This window comes from Schistocerca gregaria, chromosome 4, assembly GCF_023897955.1.
Source record: "Schistocerca gregaria isolate iqSchGreg1 chromosome 4, iqSchGreg1.2, whole genome shotgun sequence".
NCBI lineage: Eukaryota > Metazoa > Arthropoda > Insecta > Orthoptera > Acrididae > Schistocerca > Schistocerca gregaria.
The window spans coordinates 150,325,768-150,348,915 of NC_064923.1; the positions used below are offsets into that span (position 1 = coordinate 150,325,768).

The 23,148-nt window shown below is 38.7% G+C and overlaps 2 protein-coding genes across 4 annotated transcripts in view; one reads left to right on the forward strand and one right to left on the reverse strand.

The window, feature by feature from the left end:
* Positions 1-287: 287 nt before the first annotated feature.
* Positions 288-10,427, reverse strand: LOC126267224 (uncharacterized). Its single transcript, XM_049972208.1, has 3 exons — positions 10,222-10,427; positions 8,502-8,623; positions 288-1,297 (listed from the first exon to the last, which is right to left on the reverse strand). Exons 1-3 carry the CDS (start codon positions 10,303-10,305, stop codon positions 1,033-1,035), a joined length of 471 nt encoding a protein of 156 aa, XP_049828165.1. The 5' UTR covers positions 10,306-10,427; the 3' UTR covers positions 288-1,032.
* A 26-nt stretch (positions 10,428-10,453) lies between these two features.
* The window catches only part of LOC126267222 (C-1-tetrahydrofolate synthase, cytoplasmic), a 316,907-nt gene continuing 304,212 nt past the window's right edge, over positions 10,454-23,148 (forward strand). The window contains exons 1-3 of one of the 3 annotated variants that reach the window (XM_049972202.1): positions 10,474-11,058; positions 11,169-11,470; positions 19,054-19,244. In XM_049972202.1, coding sequence (XP_049828159.1) covers positions 19,170-19,244 — 75 coding nt within the window. In that variant the 5' untranslated portion in view covers positions 10,474-11,058; positions 11,169-11,470; positions 19,054-19,169. Of the gene's footprint in view, positions 11,059-11,168; positions 11,471-17,983; positions 18,020-19,053; positions 19,245-23,148 lie in introns of all 3 variants that reach the window. The other 2 variants (XM_049972200.1, XM_049972201.1) reach the window with 2 other exon arrangements.

Genomic DNA, 23,148 nt, shown 5'->3' on the forward strand with positions numbered 1-23,148 from the left:
ACAACACCTAATTTTCCCAACAAGGAGGCAGACACGAACACAGAAGAATATTAAATTAGTGGTAAGACTGGTTTACGAAAATAAAAGCAAAGAAATTACTCGTTCACATCCCCTTGCTGAGCTGTAGCTTTTGAACTGTTGTTTAAACATAGATGTATTTCCCATAAAATAATGAGCCTGACAAATATAGATGAGCTATGCATTTAATTTCACACTGTATGAGAAAAAGAAGTCTGGAGAATATATTAAAATTCATTTGAGGCAAAAGTCATGGGCATCAACGGATATAAATGAATGAAAAAATACAAGATTTATTTTAATTACATATTAAATGTAACAATTTGGTACAATGTGTTTCACAGCATATATGCAGTATGTCCAACATAAAAATGCTTCTCATTGGATTTTAAAAGTATATTCAACAAAGGAAGTCTTTACTTTGAATTGGAAATGCCTGAAATTCAAAGCTGACAAAACAAAGGTAGAGCTTTTATATTAAAATAAATATATTCAATTATTCTTTTATACTCAAATACAAAACATTCTAAGACTATAAATAACAAACAATTTGAAAAAGATTTGATTATTTTAAAGAAAAGAACAAATGAAAAAGTTGCTCTTTTGTAGCTGCATCATGTTTTCAGCCTTCTTCGTATATCATTTTTTAAGTAAATGTCAAGTCTGTCACAAGTAATTAATAAACAACTATTTTTATATTAGCATTGTAGGTAGTGGTAAAACACTTTTTTCTTGTGTTCACTCAAGTAAATAGGAAAATTGGTTGCAAATTCTTTTACAAGCTAGTGCAATGAATCCAGAACTATACCGGATATTTATATGTTACTTACTACTGTAACTTATTAAGTTTTTAAAATCATGCTTTTGTCATTCTGGTTTTTGGAGTATTAATTAGCAACTCTAACAAAAAATACACAAAAGAATATGCTCACAATTTTATCAGTCAGCTATGTCCATATGACATTTCACATTCTTGGCACCAGAAAAAAATTGTAGGAGACTGTTCTATGGTTGTTATTTAGAATCCATAATGTCATCGATTAGAATACCAAATTTAGTAAATTGTTCTGCATTCTGGTCTTTTAATTCTTTAATTTTTTCAGCTGATATCCTTTCTTGATTTAAGCGTACTTCAGAAACATCTGCAGGAGAGTCATGGTTCTGGTTGTCTTCTTCACAAAGTTTGCAAATATCTATTAATGGGTTGCCGAGAGGCTTGCATCTTTTTTCCTCTTCTTTGCTTGGTGCTGGTGAATGTCCAGTATCATTCTGAAGAACACTGGGGGAAAAATATGAAGAATGTTATAATTTTTATGTATGTGGGGTGGTGATGAATTTTGTTCTCATTACACAAATAAAGATTGTCGGAGAATATCAAAACTAGATACAAATACTATGGACAACAGTAACAAGCTTAAAAAACATGTTATGAGTGTTGTAGGCTAGTTGTCAAACATAAGTTCATCAGTATAGGCACACACAAATATGCTCTCTTCTAAACCACTGTCTTTTCCTGGGATGAATACTTTTTTTGGGTAAGGCCACTGTGAAGAAAATGGTAGAAGCATGCAACAACTATCACTTTTCTATGGGCCTGTTGATCTATTAACTCCTTTATTTGGAGAGAATGGCTGTCTTCATTCAATATAATGTAAAAATGAAGGAGGGTTGCTAACTGTAACAAGTGTTTTTCTTTCTATTGGGCCTGCAGCATAGTATGTCACAATATGACATTTTGGAAAAGTATAGGTCCAGACTACCTGCAATAAATTTAATATTCTTTATTATGACAGCTGTTGAGCTTTATTGCCATTTTCAAGTAAACTGTGAATAACACTGGTGAAACTATCTTCACATATGGTGATTGTCCATGTGAATAATTATACTTTGGAATAGTATACTAATACAAATGTCTAGTTTGACTTGATGCCCACATTGCATCTGTAGTGATAAACTATGGAACATGTTTAGTCCGTTTCTTGATAGTTTGTTTACTATAAAGTGCAATTTCACATTTATTTGGCAGTTTGTCAACTCTGCTGCTATATGTTTGCAGATAATAATTAGCTAAGCAACGATAATGTTATATTTCACTGATTGGACTTTCTTGTGAAATACGTCTTTGCTCTGAGTATGTTTTGTTGTCCGTATGTGCCAGGGATGTTCAGTTAGTAAGGTAATACTTTCTTTTCTTGTCTAATTTCAGTTGAAAAAATGTACAATTTGCTGTGGGGCATCATGTAATATCCCTGCTTCAGCCCCAATAGTTTCATGAAGTTCTGATATGTGGTGGTACTATACAAAGCCTCCAAAAATGGTACCTGTAATGGAGGAGATTCTTTTGAAGGAAAACCAGAGCATCACATATATTCACTGGTGGTTGCAAAATATCCATGGTAGTGAGCAAAAGCATGCAGAGTCCTGAGTTGAGGTGTCTGTCATCATCGCAATGATGTCATGCACCCCTGTCTTAAGACCCGCGCGCAAACCAGCTGCACACAGCTGAGACTCCTGCAATGTTGGAATGTGCGGACACACTCATTTGAGGTAATCAACATACCACAATCAAACACCTCGCTGCTGAACTGGATGCAAGGATTCAGACAAGTTTGCACACCTGAGGGCAACTCGTGAAACTTCACTGTAATGTTCTTCCTCATTTACGCTACAGTCAGATCTCGCTTGTTATGACTTCCCTCTGTTTGGCCCAATGAAGGATGCGCTCTGTGGGAAGTAGTGCATGGATGATGGAGAGCTTACTGGTTACTGATATAGAAAGATGCTAGCTCCACTGTTGACTAGTAGAGTGGTACCATGTGGGTATACAGGCCCTTCCAGTCAGATGGCATAAGGCCATTGTATTGAAATGAGATTATGTTGAAAAATAGGGTTCTATAACCAGAACAGTGGGGAATAATATGGTGTACTGGAATCCAAAATAAAAGCAATTTGCTTACAGAAAAAAAGTGCTGCTTTACTATCCATTTTTGTGTTCCAGTATGTCGACAAAGTTTTCCAGATAATATTTATCTTTAAAAGTTTGTGTGTTCATTTAGTATCTTGTCTGGATAGTCCTTTGTACCTATATATCTCTCAAATTCTTCAAATATGTTGATAGAAAGTTCTTTCGGTATCCTGTGCAGTATTTGTAATACAGTTTAACTAGAAAATATCTGAAGAACTGGATATATCTAAAAATAAAGATGATGTGACTTACCAAACAAAAGCGCTGGCATGTCGATAGACACACAAACAAACACAAACATACACACAAAATTCAAGCTTTCGCAACTAACGGTTGCTTCGTCAGGAAAGAGGGAAGGCGAACGATGTGGGTTTTAAGGGAGAGGGTAAAGAGTCATTCCAATCCCGGGAGTGGAAAGACTTACCTTAGGGGGAAAAAAGGACGGGTATCCAATTGCGCGCGCCCGCGCCCGCACACACACACACACACACACACACACACACACACACACACACACACACACACACATCCACACATATTCAGAATTGGATATATACATACATTTAAAAGACTATCCAAACGAAATACTAAATGAACACACAGACTTCAAACATGAATATTATCTTGACTTTATTGACATACCAGAACACAAAAATGGATAGTACATGTGGACAATGAAACATACTCTGACTAAAGATATAATTCACAGTGAAATACAATCAGTAGAATATAACATTATTGTTGCTTTGCTAACTATACTTTGTAATCACAAAAAAGAGAAAATGAAAAAAAAACATCAGAATGTTAGTACAACAAAGAGACAAGATAAAGATAACATTCGGGAGCCTGGGTCAGGAAGATTGAAAAACTTCCCCATGACAACTTTGAAACACTCATTTCCGTAAGTTAATCGACTGGTGATATCTATAAAACAAGATGAAGCATATCAAGAACATGCCATAGAAACACTTTCACATGACACAATGGCATGCATACAAGTTCACTGGGGAAATGACCATGGGTTGTGGGGGGCATACAGCACCACCAGCCAACCACACCAGGAAGAATGGACTCTGCCATCTCAGACTTGTGATGCAGCCATCAAATGACAACCTAACACCTGACCAACACAGGTACAACCAAGTCCCATGCCAAATAAAAAGCATACAGATGAACAGACATTTGGACAGAGAATAACATGATAGTGTTTCCACTGTGGACACCCTGGACATGTTGCACACTACTGCAGAGAATGACCAATACATGTACAACCAATTCCCACACCAACAAACCACACTGAAGAACAGACATTTGGAGGATGGAAGATAACACACTGGTGTGTTTCCACTATTGATGAAGAATCATGCTCCACTACTAATAGACACAACACAGAGGAGGAAACTGCTATCAGAGTGTCAATAGTATCTGCCCTGACAGAGGAACAATGCCAGCGAGTGGCAGCTGGTCTGCATCAGTTTTTGGATGCTTGAAAATCTGGAGTGGACAAGAGGCAGAAAAAGAAATCCAAGGCAAAACACTATACCAACACTGGGAATCATGCACCAATTAGCCAGTGGTTGTCACCAACTGAACAACAGATAATGTGGGAGTAAGGGGAGAAGGTGCTACAAGATGATATCACTGTACCTCCAGAAGGTCCTCTCCTGTGGTTGTAGTGAAGAAGTACGGCACATGACATTTTTGTGTTGGCTACCAATCACGACGAATGATACATACCCATTGATGCAGGTTGTTGAAACTTTGGACTCCTTGAAAGGAGCAAACTATTTCTCAACTATAGGCATGCTTCCGGCAAACTGAAGTTGACTAGGCTTACCTGGGAAAAGACTACCTTCATAACTTCTGACAGTAAGTTATGCTGCCTGGACTACGTAGCACTCCCGCAACCTTCAAATCTACGACAGACAACCTGTTTTGACACCTTAAATGGATGACATGGGTCCACTATCTAGATGACACTGTCATTTTTTAAGATATTTGAAGGACATCTAAGTCATCCAATTACCATTTTGAAGTGTGTTCAGATAGCAGATCTACACCTGCATCCAAAAAAATGCCTCTTCAACATCTAAGAAATAAAAACCTTGGGGCACCTAGTGAATGGCAATAGAGTCTGTCCAGATCCAGAGAAAATAGCGGTCACCAATTTTCCGAATATTTAGCACATTTGTGAGAAGTTTTCTCAGTTTCCATGACGCTTCAACATCTGGTCACCTGGGATACATGAAGACTCTAGACAGAATCAGATGCAGATATCACTGGCTGGGTCTATACCAATCCATTGGACACACTGTAAGTTACTGTAAGGAATGCCAACAATGGAAGCATGTGTTGTAATTACCTCCCATCTGGTACTGATCCTGGCTGCAGCAGCCCCACCACTGAATTGTAATTGACCTCATGGAGAGGTTCCCAAAGCCAACAAGTGGAAACCAATATATGATATGCTGCACTGGGCACCACACCCACTATGCTACCACCAAAGCAGTGCCAACTGCTGAAGCTCTGGTAATTGCAAAGGTGCTTATAAAAGACATAATTCTGAAGCATAGAGCATCTTGTGTGATGATCTCTGATCATGGACAAGTTTTCCAATCATGCCTAATATCAGAGGTAATTTCATGTTGAGACATCCCCTACAAGATAACAACTGCCTACCAGTATCATCACATTCGCATACACCACAGTCAAGCATGACTCCACAGGTCTCGCATTGTCGGTGTTGCTCCAGAGTCAACAGACTGAAATGATAATGAATATACTGTTCTCATTTCAATTGGATGATAGGATGACTACATGAAACATTCATCACTGGGACCAATGAAACAAAGCAGCTGGCTCACATATGGATCCATGAGAAAGACCAAGAGCACTATAATACCATGCACTGGCCATCGAGATACAGCCTGCGACACTTGTTATAGATTTTTAGGCACAAGAAGAAAGTGGGATAACCAGATAAGTTACTAAAGCACTACTCTAGACCATATTACATCCTCCACTGCCTGTCAAATGTCACATATCAAATTAAGGATTTTGACCCTTCATCAAGAAGACAAAAGCACATAGATGTCATTCATGTCCTCCATATGAAGCCCTACTACAATCAGAGGAGCATATTGATGGTGAGAGGTTCAAGAAAACAGAAGACATTTGACAATCACAAAGCTTTGATGGGAGGGGCTACCTTCATAGTGACAAGGATGTAACAACACGACCAGATTGCGAGGATTCCCCAGCACCAGGATACAGAGAAGTCTTGAGAAGATCTAGACCCAGGGTACTGTAGCTGGTTCCATTGAGAACTTCTGAAACAATGGGTTGCGTTTCTCCAGGAGAAGGAGCAGTGCTGCAAGTTGTGGTGCATGCAATATGGTTTCGTTTACGGGCCTGCAGCGGGTTGGGATTTCAAACCCCCTTAAAATATTTTATGTTTTTATATTGTGAAGTATTCAATGTTTGTATAAATACAGCATTCTGGAATAACCTACTGTGTTCTCCACTAAGGATACTACTTGGTTCTGGGTGCATGGCAGTGTCAGTAAGATAAGTGCTTTCAGTACTAAGCGATGACTTTCATTGATGACTTTGTCTTCAGATTTGGGCTTTTATTGTGGTTTAGACCTGAAAATATTACTGCTATTTAAATTAAATCACAATTAACAGCTCTTTCTTTCACCCTTGTAACATTTACATTCTATTAGAGAAACAATTATTTCAAATCAAACACCTAGCCCCATCATCTCTCAGGTTTTCTTGCTGTAATTGATTAATGTTATGTTTTCTGTTCTTCAGCCATGTTACTGATTCCATTTTACATAACATCCTGTTGTAGATCACGAAGAAAGTGCACATAACAACTGCTTGCAATATCTGATGACACCTGGGTTGGCCATTAAAACATTATATAGTAAATGGAATCAAAAGTGCACTAACACCCACAAGCATTCCATTTAATACCAAGCCAGTTATACACAGATTACACTATTATGAATTTGGGCATTCTGTTCAAAAGATAGCTGTATATTTTAGAGACTTTTCTTTTTATCTACAGATTTAACCTTCTGAACCACAAATAAAAACAAAACTTTATGAAGATGTTCTGTACACAAATGTACCAATAACTTCCAAGGGAAACTGAAGACAGTTTGTTCCACCTATTTGAGCTTCCCGTGCTTCCTGTTCAACTTGAGGAAATTGGAGATTTTGCAATTTCGGGCAAAATCTCTGCCCCTGGAAAAACCAATCTATTATCAGCAGTAGTCTGAACTGTCAGTTTGGCCTGAGGTTCTGTTCACTTTTGAAATCACAAAATATTACAACAAAATATTTTTATCAAGAGTACTACTAAATACCTCAACCAGAATCCTTTGCTGTTTACTCTAGGGCCAATCCATACAAAGTGGTCCAGCTCTGGTTGCTTGACCATCTCAGAAAAAATTTATATTTGCTAGGTGAATTCCAAATGTTTGGTAGCCACAAAAATATTTTTTTAAAAGAATTTATTGTTTATTATTTTGAAGTGGTGGCCATATTTGTTCCAGGCTGCATGTGTTTTTTTTTTTTTTTTTTTTTTTTTTGTATTTGCAAGCATCTCCTTTTTTTTTCCTTTTCTATTATTCAGTAGTGGACTGTCCTAAGCCTTTCCCATAAAATGCATTTAGTTCAACACACTCTGGGCTACAAATTAACTTCATTATCACTTAGCTGAATGTATTCTTTAATATATTTTTAATAGTGCAAAGTTATCTGCCACAAATTTAAAAAAAACTATTTTTGAAGAAAGTTTTCCAAAGAAAGATTAATTTCTCAGCTTTAATATTTTTTCTGCTATTACACTGTATAGTATAGTTACTTTTTATAGAGTATCAATGGTGAGCAGCTTGTAGCACAGAGTGTGTTGAACTAAATGCATTTTATGTGAAAGGCTTAGAACAATCCGCTACTGAATAATTGTAAAAAATGTAGATGCTTGCAAATATGAAAAAACACAGGCGGCCTGGAACAAATATGGTCACCATTTCAAAATAATAAACAATAAATGTTTTTTAAAAAATATTTATGTGGCTACTAAACATCGGGGTTTCACCCAGCAAATATAAAATTTTCCGAGATGCTCAAGCAATCAATTATTTTTTTCTTGGACCACTTGGTATGGACTGACTCTCTATTCCCACAGACACTTGCTGGCCATTCTCCAATATTTTATCAACTTACTTCTAGTCTCCCAAAAATTACTTGTAGTGTCAACTATTTAATATCTCACAATGTCCACAGAACTGCTCTATCACATTTTAAGGCAGAACTAGTTAATACAAGAATTAAAGCAACAAGCGACTCATTAGAATGTCTCTGGCAACATGCACACCTGCATGGAAAAGAAAGTGTGTAATTTATTTTTCATGAGACTCCACATTATGGTTCATTTCTTTAGAACTTGAAGGCAAAATTCAAAGCATAAACAATACAATTAACACAAACAAAATTTTAAACATACCTCAATACTCCTCTGATGATACCTAATTTGTGGCCAACTGAAAATCCTTCAATGTAGCCTACATCAAAACCTTTCTGGAATGCATTTTTTCTTCCTTCTTCTGCACCTTCTCTAAAACCAGCCTGGAAGATAAACACAATTTTAGGAAACAAACATACATAGCATAATATTGGCAGATTCTTGCTGGATTACAAACAATGGTTGGAGAAAATGTAAGTGCACATTATATAGTAGAGGTACTGAGCAGTGAACAGCCATACACACTTCTAACATTGTAACAGGATAAGCAATGAAAAGGTCCTTTAGTACAATGGTACATTCATGAAAAGGAAGATTGGTGTCAATGTCCTAACAACAAGGAGGTCTTTAAAGATGGAATTCATGTGCAGGAGAACAAAATAATAAGCACTGCAGATAAGAGGAGAAATGAAGTGGAAGTTTTCTCTTTGGCCTTTTAACAGTGATTGAAATGTAAAGTTGTCCTCAACTGAAAGTGACATTTGAACACGGACACCTGGCATAGTCATTTAGGAAGTAGTATGTCTTTCCTTATGTCTGACCTCTGAACTGTTTTACCCAACCAAAGGCCTAAAGATGGACATAGTTTTGTGAGTACATTAATCGACATATTAACTTTGCACTCAGCAGATACATATCACTGTCAGAGGTGAATCCAGTGATATGGGGGGGGGGGGGGGGGGGCAAGTGAGGGCTGAAATGAGTCCTGGACTGACACTCAGCTAGTTGTAGCGAAACAATATTTGCGTGCATTTGATGTATATTGTAAGTATATTGTTGACATCATCTAAAAAAATCCAAAGCAATCCTCTTCTGTAGTTACAGAATAAAATCAGCTTTTGGTTTAGTAATATCAACTGAAATTTTTACACGAGGTAAAATGTCTGTAAGAGCCCTCAACAGCATTCATATAACTGGAAGATTAAATGAACATAGGCTTACAGTACCAGTCAGAATCCAGCATCGGCTATTGGAAATTCTAGAAGAGTAGTAAATATGACTATTTTACATTACAAGCCAGACAATGAGAATGTATCAGTGGAATGTTCGTAATGTATAACAAAACCATGCAAATTATTCTGCACTTGCCTTCACTGTTACTTTACCATTAATGTACGCGTCTTCTTGCTTTGAGTAGTTTAATTTGGTATTGTTTATAACACCACTATTTTACTAATTTAGATTATTATTATTAATTTATTTATATCGAGGTACAAAATACCACTCTCAAGAGCGTATTAACTTACTATTAAGATGGCATTCTGAAAGGCAAAATGTAGTACGCCGTTAATAAACGGAGACTTCTTTCACTGACAATCATTTTCTTCTTAAGGTTTCAAAAAACATAGGATTACACCCTGCTATCAATTTTCGGGCGTAGAGAAAAGATTCTGGAAATTTTATGTACGATACATGTGACAATAAATCTCTGGTGGAAATAGACTTCAAAAATGTTCTCGGTCTTCCTACACTTTACTTATTTCTGTATTTTCATTTCTTTCTTTATACTTTTATCCGAGGTGCTTCTCCATTTTTTCCAAGTTTCCTTTGACTTTACACTAAGTGTGAAAGATTATAAAAAACCGAACTGGTAATTGTCCTTTTTCTGTACTCGAAACTTCATATTTGTCCAGCTGAATAAGTAAAATAGTTACCCTACGTCAAAGTTACGGTACACAAGCGGAACGAAATGGATAAAAACCTGAATATGTGTGTTTGTCACTTTTTGCCAGTCTTTTGATGATATCATCAAGTCGTACTCGGGATTATCACTTTCGTCATCCATTATCACAACCTTGTGTCATAGCAAATTCATGTAGTAGTATTTGTAATATTGACGACAACTATGTTTAATGTTTACTTTCGTCAACTTGTCATGATCTATGTAATTCAAACACAAAGATAATACGTCATGGTCTATGAAATTCAAACACAAAGATAATACAGTCACTCGCACAGCCCAAGATGGATGGATCACAGACGACTCGCAACTTCACGGAGAAAGTTAGTTTGTTCAACAAATGGCAGCCGCGGTTGACCGAAATAACTATTTGAGCCGTTTAGTTAATGATGAATAATCATCTTCACGAATAAAGTGATTTTATCAACCAATCTTTCTTCCGACGTAAGCTTCAGAGTCTTAAACACAACTGGCCATGTAATTATTGCCTTCTGTGTACGAAGCTCCTGTTTGCAAATTTGTTTCTAAGAACTGAAGACCACTTCCAACTACTAACGGCAGCGACATAATCATTTCAATTTTCATTGTGGGAATTTTCCTTTCACTGACTCTTTTTGCAGACTTCCCAAAGAATATACAATACGTTCTGCAGCTGATCATATTCTCTTACATGCGTAATTATTAAGTATTGAATGGACATGTGGACTGACTAAAGCTACGGAGTGTAATCATATGTTAGTAATATGAAAAATGGACAGCATTGAACTGTCATTTCCTGACTGATGCGTGGGATAGAACTTCATGACATACAAGAAAGGCTGCTGTCACAAGGCTGCATGTATCAGCAAAGGAAGAGTGGTGAGTTAATCTGGCAATTGTTTAACTATTGCTGCGGCCAATTGCTCCACTATCTTCTCTATTTCTTCTGTTGATGTCAATAAATTGTTCAATTTCCATCTAAACTTCAGGTTATTAGGTGTGAAGACTTTTCTACCGCTCCATAGATTGAGTGAAAAAAGAAGGCAGGTTACAATTTAACTTTGAGAGCTATAAGGACAGTGGAGAAAGTGACCAAGGCATTGGAGAAGGTATCACCCCAACTCTCATCTAAACGAGCTAGGGATAGTTATTGGAACAATAAACCGGAAAAGCTGGACATGCATTTAGCCAACCACTCCCAAATACGAATAAAGAGTCTTAATAAATGTGGCAGCTCTCTAAGTACATGTTATGTAAATGCTGCTATAGATATTTCGGAATCCTCAAAGAAGTACGTATGAGCAAGCTGTAGATTTTTCTGTAACAATATCTATACAGTAAATCCTCATACCTTCAGTTAACTATAAAATTCATGCTCACTGGAGATCAAGTCAAATAACAGGTGCTGACCAAGGTTGATGTGACAGAGCCGTTATTGATCCTACCATTAATAAATATAAGTTTGTCTGCCAGACGAGAATTATTTCACAGAGATCACCATTCTTCAGTTGGTTGTTCCTAGACATCATCGTCTTGTCACCTAGACCTTGTCGTCTTTCCATAATTTATTCCGATCAGTTCATATCAGTCCGTTGACTAGGAAATGAGAGCTGAAGGAAAAAGAAGCTTAAACTATATCAGAACAGTCCTTTTTATTTAAATCCAGAGCCAATAAAATGTCTCATTCATTTGGTCTATCGACCATGATTGGTGTGTTTTTTGGTGTTCATAATGCTTACAATTAAACTTACTTATTGGCTATAGAATGCCATTATTCTAATATAGAATCTAGAATTTAATAGTAATTACAAGAGCAGGTTCTTAAACATGAACGAATACTGCACCCTGGAAGCAAATTTATTTGGCAGTTTAGGTAGTAAATGCACAGGGTGTTGTATCAGATCACAGTGTTCGTAAAATAGCCAGCTCCAGAACCCTCCAGAAGTGTGAAAACTTAAAACAAAATTAATTACGAGAGGTGAACAACGATCTGGTGATTTGCATTGTTGCCAGTGAGCGACTATTAGCACTACTGCACAGCTTATTATGTACAGCATGCGATATTCTTCTTCCTGCTCGCACTATAGGTACCCAAGCATACTGTAGTTTCCTGGATGTGTATCTAGTCAGCAGTCCTTCGTACTACATCGCTGGTCAAGTTTCGAATACAAGTTGTGGCGTCACATCCTTATGGTTACTGTGACATCTAATAACTGTGACCACTGAGGCATCACAATCTTGGGTAGCCATCATTTTCCTCTTATCGGAAGTTCCTATTATCGATCGGTGGCTTAGTAATATAACAGGGATTTATCCGAAAACTAGGGGCAATGTCTCTTGTGTTTTTGTCTCCTCAGTGTGGTATATTGAAATAAGTGACCAAGTGATATAAAAACAACTGAAATAGCTCAGCAGGGGAACAGCCATTGGATATGATGGGATGCCAGTTCGATTCTACACAGAACATGTAAAAGAATTTGCTCCTCTTCCAGCAGCAGCGTACTGTAGGCCTCCAGAGGAATGTAACGTTCCTAATGAACAAAATACGAGTATATGAAATATCAGACCATCTGCGTGATTGAACTGAAGAGTTTCTAGCAAACAGAACACAGCATGTCATTCTGAATGGAGAGAAGTCTTCAGACATAGAAGTAACGTCGAGGGTGCCCCAGGGGAGTTTTATAGAACCATTAGTTTAACAAGTACTTATTAACGACCTAGCTGATAACGTCGGAAGTTCCATGATGCTGTTGAATTCAGAGAAGTAGCAATGTTAGAACATTTTAGCTAAATGCAGGAAGATCTGCAAAGGATCGACATTTGTTGCAGGGAGTTGTAATTGCCTCTCAGCATAACAAATGTGATGTACTGGACATAAATAGGGCAGAAATACCCATTCTGTTATGATTACATAATTGCTGACCATTCACTGAAAGCAGTTCATTCAATAAATATCAAGGCGTACATATGAAGTGATGTGAAGTGAAATGATCACATAAAATTAATCGATGTCAGTGGGAGATTTATTGGAAGAATCCTCAGGAAATGTAGTCCATCAACAAAGGAAGTAGATTACTAAACAGTTGTTTGAGCAGTACTTGTATATTGCTGTTCATTATGGGATCCATACCACATAGGACTCATAGACAAAATAGAGAAGATACAAAGAAGAGCAGCACATTTCGTTTCAGGCTCACTTTAAGCACAAAAGTGTCAGAGAGATGCTCAGCCAAGTAAAATGGCAGACGCTGCAAGAGAGGCATTGTTCACAATGGTATTGTAGTGGCAACTTCTGACACCGAATGTTACAGCAACACCAAATATAGTGGAAAGAAGAGAAGGCACCATATTAAGACTTATCCGAGCTTTCCAAATGATTTATTGTTTCCAGCTACAGTGCTCCCATTCCTCTCAATCTGTGTCACAGGGTCCCACAATACTGACGACACCACTTTGCTGTCTGCAAAACGGCTTGGAGTGGAATGGCTGCCTCAGCGACCCATGGCGAGCACTGCTGTGCGTCGGCCTTGTACGGCCGCGCTGTTATGGCGACGTCAGGATGCGCCAGTAGGTGACTCAGCGGCCTCCATCACCACTTGCCTCCGAGCCACTCGCTGGGAAGCTGCAAGGTAGCCCAGTGGCGTGCTTCCTCGCCGCCATGGTTAAGATCGTGGCGACAACAAGCGCCCGCGATCCGGCAGCTGAAATTGTGACCCTCACCCTGGATGTCTCCGGTGCGTGTTGGGAGCCAAGACTAATGCCCGTGGTAGCGAGCCACGCAGTGGCCCGCCGCTGGCTAGCTACGGAGCCTGCGTCGGCCTCAGAGGATCGAACCAGTGACCCGTCATAGACTGGAATGCTGGCGCCCCATCTGCTGCTCTGTAGACGGTGGTGTGACACACCCCGCCGTCCAGGAGAGCTGCCACACGTTAATGCTTTGTTAGTGAACCAGCACCTATTTATATGCGGCTGCGCGCCTCTGTTTTGCTAAACGCGCCGCTCTGCATCACATACTCATAATACTTAGGTTGGCCAGTGGGCTCCTTCTACCTGTGACCTGCGCCATGAAAACCGCTGTGTGTGCTTTTTCTGGCGGTTCTATGCCCCAGTGGCCTCTATTTTACATCGCAATTGCTGGTGAGTGTAACTCACTGTAAACAGACCTGTGTCTGGCTGTAAGCTGCGTGCTCAGAAATATTGCACCAAAACTGACTTTTCCTATCCCAGACGGTAGTGCTACTACAGTATGGTCAACTGTTAAAAGTACAGAGATCTTAAGATTCTAGAAGATTCAGCTAATAAGTGCTTCCTTCTACTTATATCTCGTGAGAACACGAAGAAGATAAAATTAGAAAAATTAAAGCCCACACAGAGAGTTATCAGGCATCATTCGTCCCCCAAATCAAATGCTGCTGGAACAGGAAAAGGTGTAGAGACGCTGGTACAAAAGTATTTTCAATCACACACTTGTGGAGTATAGATGTAGATGTAGATCATCATACTCGTCTTCGTTTGTGGCTTCTGACAAATGAAGTTGGATTTGGTATGAGCTAAACTAAAATTTTCATATTTTTTCTGATAGTATGACCTTATCGACAGGGGTAAAAATCAGTACTTGGTCTCTGGGTTGCAGCTTACAAGTCAGTGCTTGGCGTTACAGCGTTCGCGCTTTTTATACCGGACATTCAACACCTGGTGTCTTGCTTCTTCATTCCTGGTGATGAGATTTTTTATACAGGGTGTCTCATTTATCTTGACCACCCTAAATAACTGTTTGTCCAGATGTAAATTACAACATGCTTCAAGCAAATGTTCTTTAGCTGTCATAGGGACATCAATCAGCATGATTGCTTTCGTTGTAGCTTTGTTTTTTTATAAGGATGTGAACAGTGGTATGACTTTTTTAAATGGCACTCTGTATTTTTTGTTCGGTCATTCATTTCCTCTCTTAAAGACCTATTAAAAATATATCACACTGTACCATTCACTGACATACAACCTTATTAATTACGTAACACCGAGCGAGGTGGCGCAGTGGTTAGCACACTGGACTCGCATTCGGGAGGACAACGGTTCAATCCCGCATCCGGCTATCCTGACTTAGGTTTTCCGTGATTTCTCTAAATCGCTCCAGGCAAATGCCGGGATGGTTCCTTTGAAAGGGCACAATCGACTTTCTTCCCCGTCCTTCCCTACTCCGACGAGACCGATGACCTCGCTGTTTGGTCTCCTCCCCCAAAAACAAACCAACAATTACATAACACAACATTGATGTTGATGCTCCCAGCTCTTACTGCAGGTACTTTGAGTAATTGAACACATCCACGTGCTGACGTTGACAGAGGACAAATGTAAATATAAGTGGAATGCACACCCATCATTCCGTCAATCATCGTCAGTTAAAGAGTTGTGTGAGTAGAATGTACACCAACGAAGAGAAGGTAGAAATGCTACTCATCTATGGGGAATGTAAGTTAGCAGAACAGTAATTGCAATACTGCTTCCTTATGTACAGGTACATTTAGTACAGTAGTTTAGTCCTTTTAAATACTGTTGTGTAGAGTAGGCATACTGTAAACGCTGTCCTTCCTACAAACTGCATCGACATAATGTTTCTTTCATTGTTGTTGTTGGAGGTAGACGAAATGCTATGCAAGCAGCGAAACTGTACAGAGAGCGATATCCTGACAAGAACCCACCTTCTTGACGGATGTTTTCTCGTATTGTTTGCGACGTTTCAGGAAGTGGGAAGTTTCAACCCACGACAACACAATCTTAGTAGCACTCGCACAGACGAAGCTGCCGAAGTTGCTGTTCTCACTTCCGTTGCTATGAATCCACATGTGAGCAAACGACAGCTTGTACACGAGATTGGCATTCCTGTAACCAGTGTACATCGTATTCTTACACGTCACCAGTTCCATTCTTACCATGTGCACCTACATCAACAATTGCATGCGAACGATTTCCAGAATCATGTACAGTTCTGCCAGTGGGCACAGCAGCAAATCAGCAAATCCTCGCCAACCCAATCTTCTTCTCCAATGTTCTATTTACCTATGAATGTTTTCTCAAACAAAGGACAGGTAAATACAAGGAACATGCATTATTGGTCCAGCAACAACTCACGATGGCTTAGACAGGTGGAACATCAGCATCAATGGAGAGTTAATGTCTGGTGTGGGATGCTTGGTACTACAATTATTGTCCCTTATTTCATCAATGGCAGCTTAAAGCACAGTGTATTCCAACTTCCTCAGTCGAATTTTCCTCCTCTTCTGGATGATGAACCAGAATGTTCATGTGGTATCAACATGATGGATGTCCAGCACATAATGCTTTGTGTGCACGTCGTGTTCTAAACTGAAGGTATTGTGCCAGATGGATTGGTCCAGGAGGAACAGTTACTTCGCCTGCTACGTCTTCTGATTTAAATCCTCTGGACTATTTTTCTTTGAGTATGCATAAAAGACATTGCCTATCGCGATATTCCAACAACTCCAGAGGACATGCAGAAACGTATCGTGCTTGCTTGTAATTCTCTTCAGCAGGCAACATTGGAAACAGTAAGTAATTCTTTCATTCACCAATGCACCAGTGTATCGGTGTCCAGGGTCACCACTTTGAGCGCCTTTGAATGTTTTAATCCCGGAAAATGGTACAGGAGAGTCAAAATCAATTTTGTGTTATGTTTTTACTTGGTTTTCATTTGTTTTCTGACAACTCCAGCAAGTGGACGAGTTTGTGATCCCAGGCTCAAAGTCAATGTTGTGTTATGTGATTAATAATGTTGTATTTCAGTGAATGGACCAGTGTGATACATTTTTGAATAGGTCTTTACGAGAGGAAATGAATTACCGAATAAAAAAATACAGGATGCCATTTAAAAAAGTCATACAGCCGTTCATATCTTTGTAAAAAACAAATTTACAACAAAGGCAAACATGCTGATTAATGTCCTCCTGAAAGGTAAAGAACATTTGCTTGAAACATATTGTAATTTGCATCTGGACAAACAGTTATTTAGGGTGGTCAAGATAAATGGGTTACCCTGTATAATCAACCACAGCATCATCAGGTTAAAACAGAAATAAATTATTCACTGTTGTTGCAGCCTCTTGACTGTGGATCATGAAATGTGGTATGGAACCTTTCGAATTCTGCTTTGCTGTGTTGTATGCAGGTACGACAACAATCACTATCATATCCTCAACTCACTATCTGACATTAATGTACATAAGCACCATATCTGCCAACATCATATTAAAACATTCAGTGATACCTCTCATCAGTGAGATGTAGGCAGTCTTCGCCAGTGGAAGACGTTGCATCTTGAAATTACATCTGATACCTATCTTTTACATGAGGAGAAATCATTAAACAAGGAACTCAATATTTCAAAACTATATCGTAGACAAGAAAGCTGACAATATCTGGAGTTGCAGCAGTCAATAAAGCCTTGATGACGGTGTAGCAAGTGAGACAGACATTGCTCAGTTCTGTCCATTAACATCTATTTGTTAATATTGTGTGATTTGGAACTTTAACAGGTTGATTCACTGAATCTTTGCTATCAAGAACTGTGCATATTTCAGTTATAAGTGTCAAACACTAATAAAACTTACAAAGTCGTTTTTCAATAGTTCCACGTGATTTTCAGATCATTAATGGCCACCATCTTTGACCTTTGTATGTGGTAGTTATTCTGTGCTACATCCTCCTTATCCTAATTTTATATTGCTTGTAGTAGCTATAGTCTAGATGAATGGCAGCAGACACAGCAGTGTTTCTATTCTGTTCACAGGTTGGCAGTGGGGCAGTTTCACATAGCCAATGACAGGTGACTAAAGAACTAATGTATTTCTAAAATTGAAATTGAAACTAACTATGCTTTGTTGTTCTCACAAAAATGAGCTGCAATTAAATTTATAATCTTGGTTTCTCAAATATTAGATTTTCCTTCCAAATGTATTACAATTCCTGAGGTTGGGATACACGATATAAGAATATCACGCTATTCCTTCATCTCTTGCTTTGAAACACGTCGTCTGTCTGGTGATCTCTCATTCTCTGGGTAAACCAGCACTTGGCATGCACCCTTTCATTCCTGAGAAGTGATGACAACTTTGCTGTATCAAACACATAACTGTGCCAATGGCCTTGCTCTAGGGTAATCAGTTTGTTGCTGTTTCAGTAACACTCAATAATACAATTTCCTTGTCATTTATAACAGCACAGTTGTCTCTAGAGCGACTTTCTGCTTCTCCTCAAGTTGTCGAAACGTTTTACTGTAAACAATCCTCTTTCATTTTTTAGTAACTAAACACTAATACTATAATCCAGTCTCAACCCATCACCTCCCAACTCATTTTTTGGGGAAATGACAGTGTTTTCCTAGGTTTACATAATGTTGTCATGTCAAATAAGATACATAAATCCTTTATTCATTTTTAAAGTGCTGTCAGAATTATAAAAAAATGACTATCATTGCACTTGGGACATGTGGAAGGTACATTACCTTATTTGTTTCAGTTGTAAATATTTGTCATGTGTTATTGTTTTTCTGACATTTTTGCATCCTGGAGGATCTCCTCACTACAGATCAATTGGAATGAAATCTAATCTAATGTAATCTGAGTGCTGTAAATAAAGTATTTCATCTATACCCTCTTGAAGTTTGTCATTGTTTGTAGGTTTACGAGCAGTATATCAGATGTTGGATTCTATGTTCTATTGATTTATAAAATGTGTAACAAAATGTTTATATCCTAGATACTAGTTTTGTTAGATCGATGTAAAATATATACCACTTACATAGCAGTAATTGACTTGTTAACTAAATACACTCTTAGTGGAATATTTTTCCTAAAACAGAACTGAAGAAGATAATACTGCTTTCATTGTCACAAGTGTGGACAGCAAAGAACACTCAAAAGGAATTTCAAAGATATGATATGCTTTTATAACTTCATAAATAAAAACGTAAGAGGATGTACTCATGCACAGTATTCAGACATACAGTATTTCTACTAAGATCTCGACAAAGAAGATTATTCAGAAAACAGGTAACTTAAAACATAAAAGCATCTACTGTAATTATAAGGAATGCACATATAATGAATACTACATTATGGATGCTCTATTTTTAACAACTTTACCAGAGTAATTACAGTGTAATTCGTTCATTATGTTCTCTTTAGTAAGATGTTTCATGTTATGATATCACAATATCTAGAGAAATTTGCTAAAATAACAACAGTGTACCGTGTTGACTTAATAGATAATGAACTTCAGATAAATATGGAAATGTTTTTCAGGTCAGCTGAATGTGTTAGAATTTTCCTGGTTTATTGTTTTGTACGTTTTGTATTTATAGACAGTTAATAACTAATTATCTCAGGTCCACTTGAAATCATTGGTCTGAACTTGAGCTGAAAGTACAATCATGTTCATCTATCTCTTGTATAATATCTGTTTAACATGAACACACATCGTCGGAATAATGAGTAATTAAATGACCACTAGAACTTTAGTTACAGGTTAACAAACCAAGTTAAATGACAGAGTGATATAACAATCTGTCATATAAGTTTTGTATTCATAGGAAAGATATATTGGCATGATCAGTTACTACTGGAGCCTAGAAACACTTACTGAGAAAAGAGAGGAGGAAAAAATGAAACTGTACAGAATGAAAGAATACATGATGAGATAGAACCAAGTCAAATTTACAAAGAGTTGGCAGTTTGAGCCCATTTATCAATATAAAGCTGCAACCCCTCTGGACAGAATACAGTTCTGTTGAAAAGGGTGTCATAAACCTGTTTCATGGTCTCCTAAGACAAGCTGATCCACAACTGATGTAACTAGTCCTTGATATCCTGGATACTGATACTGAGATGGCATTGATACCCGATCTTACACTTCCTCCCCCCCCCCCCCACAGATATATATATATATATATATACTATTAAATTCAGTATATATATATATATATAGGGTGTTTCAAAAATGACAGGTATATTTGAAACGGCAATAAAAACTAAACGAGCAGCGATAGAAATACACCGTTTGTTGCAATATGCTTGGGACAACAGTACATTTTCAGGCGGACAAACTTTCAAAATTACAGTAGTTACAATTTTCAACAACAGATGGTGCTGCAAGTGATGTGAAAGATATAGAAGACAACGCAGTCTGTAGGTGCGCCATTCTGTACGTCGTCTTTCTGCTGTAAGCGTGTGCTGTTCACAACGTGCAAGTGTGCTGTGGACAACATGGTTTATTCCTTAGAACAGAGGATTTTTCTGGTGTTGGAATTCCACCGCCTAGAACACAGTGTTGTTGCAACAAGACGAAGTTTTCAATGGAGGTTTAATGTAACCAAAGGACCGAAAAGCGATACAATAAGGGATCTTCAGCATGACGGATGAACATGCTGGAAAGGTAGGGCGACCGCGTACGGCAACCACAGAGGGCAACGCGCAGCTAGTGCAGCAGGTGATCCAACAGTGGCCTCGGGTTTCCGTTCGCCGTGTTGCAGCTGCGGTCCAAATGACGCCAACGTCCATGTATCGTCTCATGCGCCAGAGTTTACACCTCTATCCATACAAAATTCAAACGCAGCAACCCCTCAGAGCCGCTACCATTGCTGCACGAGAGACATTCGCTAACAATATAGTGCACAGGATTGATGACGGTGATATGCATGTGGGCAGCATTTGGTTTACTGCCGAAGCTTATTCTTACCTGGACGGTTTCGTCAATAAACAGAACTGGCGCATATGGGGTGTAAGGTGTCAGGCACATCCAACACCTTACATGAAAACCCTAACATAATAAGCAAATCTACTAGTATGTCACATAGCTCGGAATAAATCGTGACATTAAATTAACCAAAGTAATACGAGTAACGAGTGAGCAAATGGAATACCACAGACTAACACAAGAATGCCTAAATGCATGTCGTACCTTCCCACCGTGAGGCAGACGCAGTTCCGAGGGGAGAAACGAGGACAGAAGCCGAGAGCAGAACCGTGTTAAGCTAGAAAAGGGAGGGGCTGGGCACCCACGCCGCGAGCCTACCTTACAACTATACAACCCCCAGCCCATGTTAAAAGCTAGAGCCCTCCAGAAAAGCAGTATAGATCTTACGATAACGCTAAAAGGACCACACTAGCTGCAGGTTTTAGCGTGAGACTTTTTAGCGTCTCTGTTACGTTGCAAACTTTAAAAACATTGCCCCACCACGAAAAGTATAACGTTTCTCATTGGATAGACAGAATTTTTGTAGGCGGAGCTTAAGGTTAACATTGAGACCCTGATTGGTCAGATGAAAACATAGCCAGATAATTTTTTTTAAACTAACTTCGGTAAATTGTAGTAAGGAGAAGTTAAGAGAGTTGGTTCCGAGACGGCGAGCTGGATGGCTGCTGCGCCGGCCGCTGCCGCCCTGACGCTGCTTAAACACCGACAAGCTAATGAACGCACGCGATGCCGCATTTTTGAGCGCATAAGGCTTCACTCAGAACTGCAGAAGTCTCATCTGTTACACCCCTTATTTCCGTAAAACTAATGGTGATCGTTAGTTAAAACTCATGGTGTTCACATTTGCCACTTGAAGAAAAGATCTGAAACGCGATGATTTTTCTTTTATATAGTTATTGAGAAGCCACATCAGCCACTGTAATTTACGACAAGTTAGATAAGTAATTAAAGATAATTGAGGGTCACTGTAGACCATTTTGATAGTTTTCTCTTTTGTGAAACTTAATTTAAACCTAGATTATAGATGTGATATGGCATAGGTCATCCTTCGATCCATTGTAGAACTTGGAAACCCATTTAACCATCCTGTATTAAAAACATTTCCTTTTATCAATAGTGCAATTGATAAACGTTGTTTTGTGATTAGAATAAATTTCCAATGGTAAACTTAACTGCTTTTTCGACGTTATTTTACCAGCTAACTAAAAATAGGAAAGCCTTGAACCCTTTCCACTATATTTAGTTAGAATTAAGATTCTTTTACAGGGAGTGCAGTGGAGCTGACGCTAAGATCATTTAGTATTTGGTTATATCATCGCTAGTCTCACTGAACTCTTCTGAATTCTACATGTCATGTGTGGTCTGGCGTCTCCTTACCAGCAACAGGTCCCAGGTTCAAACTAGTTCCCTAAAAAACACGCTCAGAGCGTCGTTGCGCGAAAGTGGTTGGGAGACACGATATAGTACAATCAGACACCACCATGAATGTTTAGAGGGGAACCGAAAAGCCCCATGTTGCTGTCCCATCGTCCCTGCATCCTCAAAAAGTACTGGTCTGGGCCGCCATTTCTTCCAAAGGAATCATTGACCCATTTTTCAGATCCGAAACGATTACTGTATCACGCTATCTGGACATTCTTCATGAATTTGTGGCGGTACAAACTGCCTTAGACGACACTGCGAACACCTCGTGGTTTATGCAAGATGGTGCCCGGCCACATCGCACGGCCGACGTCTTTAATTTCCTGAATGAATATTTCGATGATTGCTTTGGGCTATCTGAAACATACTGGAGGCAGCGTGGATTGGCCTCCCTATTTGCCAGACATGAACCCCTGTGACTTCTTTCTGTGGGGACACTTGAAAGACCAGGTGTACCGCCAGAATCCAGAAACAATTGAACAGCTGAAGCAGTACATCTCATCTGCATGTGAAGCCATTCCGCCAGACACATTGTCAAAGGTTTCGGGTAATTTCATTCAGAGACTACACCATATTATTGCTACACATGGTGGATATGTGGAAAATATCGTACTATAGAGTTTCCCAGACCGTAGCGCCATCTGTTGTTGACAATTGTAACTACTGTAATTTCGAAAGTTTGTCTGCCTGAAAATGTACTGTTGTCCCAAGCATATTGCAACAAATGGTGTATTTCTATCGCTGCTCGTTTAGTTTGTATTGCCGTTTCAAATATACCAG

Excerpts from the sequence above, each read along its gene's own strand:
- LOC126267224 (XM_049972208.1), bottom strand. The coding sequence starts at position 10,305 with ATGGATGACGAAAGTGATAATCCCGAGTACGACTTGATGATATCATCA. Across the intron at positions 8,624-10,221 it reads TGACAAACACACATATTCAG|GCTGGTTTTAGAGAAGGTGC; the intron begins GTTTTTATCCAT and ends TTTATCTTCCAG. Across the intron at positions 1,298-8,501 it reads ATCATCAGAGGAGTATTGAG|TGTTCTTCAGAATGATACTG; the intron begins GTATGTTTAAAA and ends TTTTTCCCCCAG.